The sequence below is a fragment of the Podarcis melisellensis genome (genome assembly GCF_964234715.1).
Source record: "Podarcis melisellensis genome assembly, chromosome: 16".
NCBI classification, from domain to species: domain Eukaryota; kingdom Metazoa; phylum Chordata; class Lepidosauria; order Squamata; family Lacertidae; genus Podarcis; species Podarcis melisellensis.
In genome coordinates this window covers 13858382-13868508 of record NC_138533.1, presented here as the reverse complement: position 1 = coordinate 13868508, position 10127 = coordinate 13858382, and the positions used below count along the sequence as shown (strand labels likewise).

The window sequence follows — 10127 nt, the reverse complement described above, 5'->3', positions numbered from 1 at the left end:
ATGTTGGAGCAACCCAGTCTGATGGGCAGGGTAATAAGAATAAGAATAAGAATAATGGATTAGGATGTCCCTATTTTCATCGGAGAAATGTTGGAGGGTATGCTACTCTATACCATACAGAAATTAAAATACTAAAACAGATACCTTTCTAAGCATCTGGGTAGGTTTGTCTAAACAGGAATGATTTTAGCAGAAAGAGTAAAGTGAAGGTGCCTGCTTGATCTCAATCAGCAGGGAGTTCCAATGAGTGCTGTGACACTAAATGATCCGAGTTCTTACAAATGCAGAACAGGTATTATGTGGCACTTGTAGTAGGCTAATTCCACCAATCAAAGCGGTCAACTGGGCATATGTGAGGTAAGGCAATCTTGCAGGTAAACTGGTCCCAAGTTGTTAAAGGCTTTATATAGTGATAATAACACATTGAATTTGGCTTAGTAGCAAATCGGCAAGTAGCGCAGATCTCTTGAGCACAGGCGTTCTAGGCTGACAAGGCCTCACTTCTGGCTGCAGCCGTGCTGCAGCATTCAGCACGACTTGCAGCTTCCAGGTCAAGCGCAAGGGAAGCTCCCACATGGAGTGCATTGCGGTAATCCAGTCTTGAAGTAACCAACACATGAATTACTCTGGCAAGGCTTTCCCGGTCCATGGCAACCCATGTTGGGCTTTCATTTAAAGCTTGCCTTTCCACCCCAGAGCCTGTTTGCAACAACCTTTGCGTGACTTGATGTGGCAGAAGTAATATACTGGGGTTCTTGGCTTCCACACCATCTGAGAAGCACTGGAAACAGTGTGTGGAGTTAGATTGGGGGTGGAGAACCTCAGCCCCCCCCCCCGATGCTGCTGTACTACAACTCCCATCATTCCTGACATTAGCCATGCTGGCTGGGGCTGATGGGAGTTATAGAATCCAACGTCTGAAAGGCAGCAAGTTCCCATCTCTGAGCTAGATGACCCTTTCAATCAAGGCAATGCCATTTGAGAGAGTGTGTGTTTATGTATTTGTATAAATAAATAACTGTAGTCACAAGATAATTGTGTTGTCATTTTAAATAGCATTTTAATGTAAAAAGGTTGCATTTACATTTAAAGGTAGGCCCAATGTCAGATGAAAAGCTGAAACAGAAGAGAATAGCAGCTTTCCCCAAACTAAGCCAAGGAACTCACAGCTAAAACAGGATTAAAACCCACATCTCCATTACTCATGGCCACAAGGATAGGTGGGCATCTCAAGAGCCAAGCATTCTTGCCCTGCTCTCTGGGGGGCTGTTTGCACTGGTGGCTGATTTACTATTGAAAGTACCTAGAAATTAAAACCACCTACAAGCAGTGTGGACTGACAACTTTTCTGGAATGCAGCTCGAATTTCCATCATTGCCTTTCCGCTGTCCTCTCAAAACTGTTGCGATTCAGGGAAGCAGAATAGATCCGTAAGAAGGAACAGTACTGTTCCTGTCGAACGCTGCCAACCTATAATGCCTGCTCAGCAAAGGATGCCCTGACACCCCACCTCTCAGGGCACTGGGAGTGCCCCCATCATCCAGGAGCTCAATGGCAGAGCCCTGTTTTGCATGCATAAGGTCCCAGGTTCAATTCTCAGCATCTGCAGCTGAAGCATCCATGTAGCTGGTCTGGAAAGTGCCACTATCCATCAGAGCCGTCAATACTAGGCTAGGTGAACCATCTCTCCTACTCCAAATAAGGCATTTAATACACCTTACATTACTGTAAACATTATTGGAAAACAGGCAAGGAATCCTGTCTCTTTGATCCTCCCGCCCCATCTTGTGGGCTTGCAGCAGTGCAGACCTCCAGGCAGGCAACATTTTGTAAGGATTCAGTGGGTAATACGGCCAAAGCACAAAAGCAGAGCTTAGATGTGGAAGGATCCTAAGCATTGCAAGGCGGCTGGCAGAATTGTAAAGGAAAGGGATAAATATCGCCAGAATTCCTTTACTCATCTCTTGCTCGCTTTTGGCAGAAGCAAGTTCCCTATGATACCAACCTCACAAATGCCAAGAAGAGAGTGACAGGTAAAGCCTTCGTACGTACTACAAACTTTTGTGTTGTGTTTCCACCGCAATTCGTGCCTAGTTTTTCTTAGCTTCTCCCTGTGCCTTCCAGCCTGAGAGAGTAAGGAAGGGGGTGTGACATTTCACAGCTGTGGAGTGAAATAAGCTGGTGGAAAAGCACCAGGCAGATCTGAAAGGCAGTGAATAAATTTGGTCCCAGCAACCTCAGCCGCCAGATGGAACTTAGCCCAGCAGGATGGCTAAGCTCCCATGGAGACCTCCTTCCAGACCACTGAAGTGAACCATTTGGGGCCCCTCAAAAGCATCCCCAGTGTGCCAAAAGCCACCAAATCAGATGGAAGTATATGTCACCAGAACCCCAAAAGGAAAAAAGCTATTGATGACAGGGGAGCAAAACATGTGAGAATTCATCTCTCAGTTCATTTGCTTTTGAGCAGAGCAGAGGTGTAGCTAATCGCTCTTCCCTCACAGGGGCTCGACTCCCCTTGCAAAACACAGAATGGAAACCTGGAAGGAGAGAAAGAGAGAGAGAGAGATTGTCATGGTCTGCTATCAGGCTGCAGTAGAAAGAAATAGAAACAGAGCTACCATCAATTCTGTTGGGAAATGCAGTAATCCCTGGCTCTTCCCCTCCTTGGACTCTTTCCATTCCAGATGGTCATTTTGAGAACCTTGTAAGTGAAATAACTAACAAGATGAAATAGTGTCCGGGTTTTCTTTTTTCCTCTCTCCCCCCCCCCCCGCTTTTTCTTTTATGTCAAGACTGCCTTAAGCTTGAAGACAAGGGCTATCTTATTATTAATCTTTTCAATCCACTCTGGGAGCCTTTCTCAGCTGAAGAGCAGGTTAAAATGCTTCAGATTAACAAAAAGTAACCAGAATGGATGAGTAGTGTGTGGGTCATTATTAGCATTCCTTCAAAGTAATCATAAGTGACCATTTTTCTGCAGATAATATTTTACTGTATCTCTGCTGCTCCTGTAAATTGCACAAGAAGAGCTCTTCTTGGAGTCAAGGTGGGGGAGAGAGCAAGGCTGTGGCTACATCAAATACTGGAGAAAGAAGATTTGAGAAAAGTAGCCTTGTGTGTTCTGAGCTTCCAAGACTCACAGGCCTTGCAGTGATTGTGCCTTGGGACTGCTGCCATTTCCTAACATTTTAACACACCCCACCATTTGCAAATAAACCAGGGTCCACTGGCTTACAAAGTTCCCCCCAAAGCTGCCTTACAGGGTTATTGTAAGGATTACAACCAAGTAAGTTATGTGCTGTGGTTTGAACATGCGAAAGCGCTGACAAACCTCTGGGCCATGGGCTCATGAAGAGTCGGACACAACTAAACAGCAACATCAAGCATTGTTAAAATAAATTATTTTGCCCACTGATTGCTTTTTTCTGGTCATCCTTGCATATGAAGTGCATGTTCTACATAGCCCCAACCTGCACCCTGGAACCCACCTTTAGAGGTCACGGGATTTGGGGAGTGGCTCAGATCGGGGGCACTTAGTTCGGAAGGTGATCCCGTCCCCCGGCAAAGGGGAAGCAATGAAAGGCATGAACCACACCAGGTGCCCCTGATTCCCCAGCACTTCCCGAAGGTTGTCTTTCCAGCCCAAGTCGTACTGACGATCTCCTTCGAACCATTCGTTGGTCGTCTGCCCACGCAGGGCCAGCAGGCTGTGAAAGAGCAGGAAGCCCGTGCAGAAGAGGAAGCCAACAATGCAGACGTCAGTCACAAAAGCAAAGATGAAGATTGTGATGTTCACCTGCCCTACAAGAGAGATCCAAGTGCTACGTTAGTTACCAAAAGGAGAGAGGAAGATGGGACCCCAGGACCCCTCAATCTGCTTTGCTGGAAAACCAGCAACTTTTCGCTCTGCATCTCCTCAAAATCTTTCCATTCCAGCTTCTCTAAATGCCTCTGTTTGCTCCCCACTTCCCAATGCCCTTTCCTTTCGTGCCATGGCTTGTAGATCGTAAGCCTGACAGCAGGGATGCCTTATCTTTAGAGGAAGGGACCTTGTTGAGTGGTAAAGTATCTGTTTTGAATGCAGAAGGTCCCAGGATAGGTAGAATCATAGAAGTGTGGAGTTGGAAGGGACCACAAGAGCCATCTAGTTCAACCCTCTGCAATGCAGGAATCTTTTGCCCAATGTGGGGCTCAAACCAATGACGCTGATATTAAGTATCTCATCCTCTATCAATTGAGGTAAGCCTTGGCTTGAATTAAACCCTGTCCACAGATACAGGCATCCCCCCACTTGTGCACCTACAACCACGTATAGTGACACCGGGAAATAATTAAGTAATTTAATTCATACCAGGAAATGGAAGAAGAGAGCTGGAGAGTCCTCATGGCTCATGAGGAGACCCTCCCCAGAGCTTGAAGAGGACACATAAAGGCAGCGGAAGCCCCAAAGAGACCAGAGGCACAGTGAGGCACAGTTTGGGCTGCTCAGCCTCTCTGCCTAACAGCTGATGCATGCGTTAGCACAGCAGCAACCTTTCCGTGCATCCTCCAGCCTTCTGCAAGCCCCAAAGCTTCAATTCCAGTTGCAGATATTTTTGGTACAGTATTTTTTATCTGGACTGGAGAGAGAGTTTCAAGGGTGTTTAGGGGGCACTCCCCACTTTCATGATTTTCCTGTATGTGTGCAGGGTGCTGGAATGTCACCCCCGCGTAAGAGGGGAGTCGCCTGTACTCTCAAAAGCAGGGCTGGTACTATTAAGAGTGGTGCAGAGGCCTATTTCGTCAGTTTCCAGCATGCAACCGTAGGTCTGTGATGGAGTCTGTACGGCGCCAATGAATCTTACCCATCAGTAACATAAGCCAGGGAAGTAGTAGCAGCAGCATCGCCTGGACAGAGGTGCCCTCCTGGAGCAGTGATAGGACCACATCAGCATTGATCACGCAGCCATACAGCAAGGCGACAGAGCCATGTAGCAGCAGGCAAAGGAAGTAGCGGTAGTTCTGGTATCCCAAGCACTGGCCAAGCAAAGTGCAATGATGGTCGCGCCGCAGGATGCAAACGTTGCAGGAGAAGCAGTGGCTGCAGCGGGGAGGCACGTGAGATTGGCAGGAGTAGCAGTAACTGAAAGAGAGAGAGAGGAGCGACAGTGAGGTTTCTACTGGGCTCATCTTACTCCACTCACTCAGCCCAGCGGCAGAGGACATGATTTGCATGCAAATGGTCCCGTGTTCAATCTCTGGCATCTGGAACTGGGGGGGGGGGAACCTCACTTAAATCCCAGATGAACCATTGCCCAACAGTTTGCTTAAAACTGGGTTAATCTAGTGGTTTGACTTGGAATAAGGCAGCTTCCAATGTTGCTTTTTTAATCTGAGAAACTCTAAGTGCCTTCTGGCAGTTTGGTCCCTCAAGGAAAAGGTCACACAGCAATTGGGAGATGAACCCAGCTCCAACCACTGGCCACAGAAGGAGCAACTGTGGAGAAGGTGCTTCTCTCCTCCATTGCAGGAAAAGCTTCCCTGGGACTGTCAAGCAGCCAGAGGATTAAAGGCTGCTAGGTTGTGTGCACAGATACGCGAGGGAGTATTCTTTCAACCAGTTACGGTGGTACCTCGGGTTAAGTACTTAATTCGTTCCGGAGGTCCGTTCTTAACCTGAAGCACCACTTTAGCTAATGGGGCCTCCCGCTGCTGCCGCACCGCCGGAGCACGATTTCTGTTCTCATCCTGAAGCAAAGTTCTTAACCTGAGGTACTATTTCTGGGTTAGCAGAGTCTGTAACCTGAAGCGTATGTAACCTGAAGCGTATGTAACCCGAGGTACCACTGTATAAGTCACCCTGAGCAAGTGATTGAAAGGTGGAGCATAAAACTGATAAAACAAATAAATACATGATTGAAAGGGGGTAACTAATTTTTTTTGAAAGGCAGTATGCCTTTTCCCCTAACCATAAATTAAGTTCTACTAAATGCAATGGGGATTACAGTACTCCCATTTATTTCTGCCTGATGCTTTTATTTGTTTATATGTTAATTTCTACATTGCCCTATTAAGAACAAAACCTTCTCAAGGCAGCATACTTAATAAAATCAACCTAAGAGACGAAATTCAAAGATAAACAAAGAGGCAAATATCAGAAGAACATACGGTAAAAATAGGTCATATAACAGGGTAAGTTATCATGTAAATAATATGCTTTAACCTGGCATCTAAAATCAGGCACAGAAACCTCCCTAGCATACAAATGCAAAGAACTGCACAATGTAAGTGCTGCTGCAGTAAATACCCAATTCCTTGTGGCCACTGAGGAATTCATTTACAATATTCCGCTTTTGTTTGTACAGCATACTCATTCATCTTTTAATCTTACATATTAAATCCATTTCTCTAAAAACCCCTTGGTATTTCTCTCTCTCTAACACTTGCCTCCATCGTCTTAATGAAGCAGGGTCTTGCTTACAAAACAAAAACAAAAAACCTGTGCTGCAAGCCTGTAATACATTTAGGAATGGCAGTAGCTGCCAGGTAAGACATCTGGTTCAGTACTGTTTACTCTGGCAGAGCATCTAACACAGACTTGTCTACCTTGAAATTCTCAGGGGCCTTTCCCATTATCTGCTACCTGGTTCCCTTTTTAAGTGATGGCCCCAGAGATGGGACCTCCTGCCTGACAGCTGCAATTTCTCCTCAATTCCTTTCCCTTTAAGGCACCCCAAGCTTTTAGCTAGGCCTCACTGGTGCTGTTCCTTTCCTCAGGGCTTTTCCTCCTCTGACAAAAAAAAGAGCTTTGAAAAAATAAAATCCAATGAGAAGAGTGCCTCTGAGCATGTCAGGCCAAGGCGCTTTCCCTAGCCCAGGCTTCCTCAAACTCGACCATCCAGATGTTTTTGGCCTACAACTCCCATGATCCCTAGCTAGCAGGACCAGTAGTCAGGGATGCTGGGAACTGTAGTCTCAAAACATCTGGAGGGCCGAGGTTGAGGAAACCTGCCCTAGCCTATCAAAAAACGCCTTCCCAGTCCTTTTCCCGCCACTTCCCCAAGCCCCGCCTCCACACTCCACGCCCTTCTCTGATTGGCTGCCGTCCGCCGAAGCCCCCCCCAACTCACTCCCATCCTTGCCCCGCCCCCGCCAGCATAACGCCGCGCGTGCTGGGCGAGGCGGTGACGAAACGGCGCGCGTTCTCGAGCACGTTCCCCAGCAGGAAAAGCAGCGATGCCAGCGACACAAATGGGAATGCTTCCGTCCTACGGGCCTCGCTCCCGCGCTCGCCGCCGCCTCCGCGTTGCCGAAGCAGCAGCACCGCGACCACCTCCAGGACGAGCGCGCCCACCAGCGCCGCCCCCACGCACACGGGCAGCACCCTCCGCTCCCAACCGCTGCCGGCCATAGCGGCGCATGCGCGACGCCGGAGGAAGTCTTCGCCGCCAATCCAATGAGCGAGCGGACTCTGAGGACCGCCTTTAGGAGTGTGATTGGCGAGCCGCCTAGCCAATCCATCCGCCACGTGAGGCGGCCCACGCGCTGTGTTTACCTCACAGCGATTCCTGTCAGTGGGGCGCTTGATTGACTTACGCTGCAATGTGAATATAGTCGCCTGTTTAATAAATATTTAGCAAGTCTGCTCAGAAGCCCCACTGAGTCAAAACACGAGCAACTTAATCTGCTGCACACCATACATCTAAGGGTCTCTACCCTAAGGTCACCAGATTTTTTTCAATAAATCCGGGGACACTTAAAAAAATAAATTATTTTTTTTTTAAATTAAGAAAAAAGTCAACACCACAGATCAAAGTTTTTGATACTGAGCTGGCGAGTAGGTCCTCGAGTGGGCGGGCGGGCGGCACCCAGTGAGTCTCCGAGATGCAGCCGATTCTCCTGCTCTCGCTGCGGGGCTGCCCCAAAGCTCTTAGCCGCCGCCGGCTGAAGTGATCCAGCGCTGCATGCAGCTGCCAGATCGAGCCCAGAGCTTTTGCACGAACACACCCACCCACCCCCGCACCGCTTCTTTCTCTTTCTCTCCCCCCCCTCCCATCACTCCTCTCCTCCCCAAAGCCGTGCAGCCGCAAGCAGCTCAAATGGAGTGGAAAATGGCCAGTGGTGGCAGATCGAGCCTTTAGATTATCTCCACATCTGGTATTTAGCTGTCTCTAATCCGCTTTTATTTGCCAGAAGCCCCCCTTCCCTCCCACCAGCTTGGGCGGGTGGTGGCGGGGGCGGCGAGGAGACAGAAGCGGGGTGCTGGAGAATATATATGTGTGTCCCCCCATGTATTTTGGCTGCCGCCGCTTCTATACACGTTTATATGATAAGGTGAACCCGGGGTGGGTAGAAAAGAGAGAGGGGGGATGGAGATTGGGGGAAGAGGTGGAGGCGGCTCCAGTTCAGAGTTAGTGGAGAATCCGTGTCAGGACTTCGCAATCCGCAGTCACACACAGAGAGAGGTGCATGGACGAAAGGGAGCTGGGAATACAATTCACTGGGATTTTTCTTTTAAGGGCGATTTCACTCGCCCCCCCTCTCCTTTTCCTCTCTGTCTCTCTTCCTTTCTCTCCCCATTGCTTTCAGCGCGACCAGCTTTGCTCTTGATCTCCGTTCACGGGGCAGCAGCAGCAGCGTCAAGGAGAGAGGAAAAGCAAGGAGGGCGGAAAGCGAAGCTTGAAGAAGGGTTGGAACTGGATCCTGCTACAGGTGTGCATGCACACGAAAGCTCATACCAAGAACTAACTTAGTTGGTCTTTAAGGTGCTACTGGAAGGATTTTTTTTTTTGTTTTGACTATGGCAGACCAACACGGCTACCTATCTGTAATCCAGAGAGATGTAAATGAGGCGGACGAGGCCGACGGAGATAAAGGGGGCTTTTCTATCCGATTTTCCCTCTTGCGCGTGTGCCTGTGCTAATATAATATATGGCGGCAACCAGGTAATGGAAACGATCGACTGATTTGGCTTTCTTCGTAGCTCCACTCCTCCTCTGAGCAGTGGTTGAGTGACCTGCATTAAGACAGTCTTGAGAAGTGTTGGTTAAATGAGACAGCTGATTTTTTTTTAAAAAATAGAAAATAAGGCACTCATTTCTGCACCACTGCTCTTGTATAGTAAAAGTATCTCTTTCCCATCCGTCCCAAATTTGTTTTAATGCATTTCACTTTATCTATAATTGCACTACATAAATGGCTTTTCCGTTCTTAATTAATTTTCTCTATACAGGGAAGTTCTAAAAAATACTTGAACATTGATGTTACTCATAATGCATGTTCTCATGTCCTCTAAGAAATTGATGTATGGGGAAAGGAAGTATTTTAGGAATAGCTTAAGTTATGTGGTTGCTTTCTTTATGCATTAACCTGCCTTTCATGGCCCATTTCTGTCCTTAAAGACACCCAGTTTGGTTTTAAGCTACATCTTCAGCCCTTTGAGGACACTGGTACCGACTATTGTTGTTGTTGTTTAGTCGTGTCCAACTCTTCGTGACCCCATGGACCAGAGCACTCCAGGCACTCCTGTCTTCCACTGCCTCCCGCAGTATGGTCAAGCTCATGTTGGTAGCTTCGAGAACACTGTCCAACCATCTCAGTCTCTGCCATCCCCTTCTCCTTGTGCCCTCAATCTTTCTCAACATCAGGGTCTTTTTCAGGAAGTCTTCTCTTCTCATGAGGTGGCCAAAGTATTGGAGCCTCAGTTCAGGATCTGTCCTTCCAGTGACTATAGGTAAAGGGACACCTGACCATTAGGTCCAGTCGTGGCCGACTCTGGGGTTGCGGTGCTTATCTCGCTTTATTGGCCGAGGGAGCTGGCGTACAGCTTCCAGGTCATGTGGCCAGCATGACTAAGCCGCTTCTGGTGAACCAGAGCAGCACACAGAAACACCGTTTACCTTCCCGCAGGAGCGGTACCTATTTATCTACTTGCACTTTGACATGCTTTCAAACTGCTAGGTTGGCAGGAGCAGGGACCGAGCAACGGGAGCTCACCCCGTTGCGGGGATTCGAACCACCAACCTTCTGATCGGCAAGACCTAGGCTCTGTGGTTTAACCCACAGCGCCACCCGCGTCCCTTACTGAGTGCCAAATTTGGAATACATTCAAACACTAAAACAGCGCCACAGTTCCACCTACAAGG

At 48.2% G+C, this 10127-nt stretch overlaps 1 protein-coding gene and 1 long non-coding RNA gene across 2 annotated transcripts in view; both read right to left on the bottom strand.

The window, feature by feature from the left end:
• Positions 1 to 1492: 1492 nt before the first annotated feature.
• Positions 1493 to 7408, bottom strand: ZDHHC24 (zDHHC palmitoyltransferase 24). The gene is made up of 4 exons (XM_081891934.1): positions 7113 to 7408; positions 4848 to 5125; positions 3492 to 3804; positions 1493 to 2540 (listed from the first exon to the last, which is right to left on the bottom strand). Exons 1-3 carry the CDS (start codon positions 7391 to 7393, stop codon positions 3494 to 3496), a joined length of 870 nt encoding a protein of 289 aa, XP_081748060.1. The 5' UTR covers positions 7394 to 7408; the 3' UTR covers positions 1493 to 2540; positions 3492 to 3493.
• The window catches only part of LOC309358819, a 53962-nt gene continuing 46600 nt past the window's right edge, over positions 2766 to 10127 (bottom strand). The window contains exon 2 of the long non-coding RNA XR_014163638.1: positions 2766 to 2977. This is a non-coding gene — a long non-coding RNA (uncharacterized lncRNA). The remainder of the gene's footprint in view (positions 2978 to 10127) is intronic.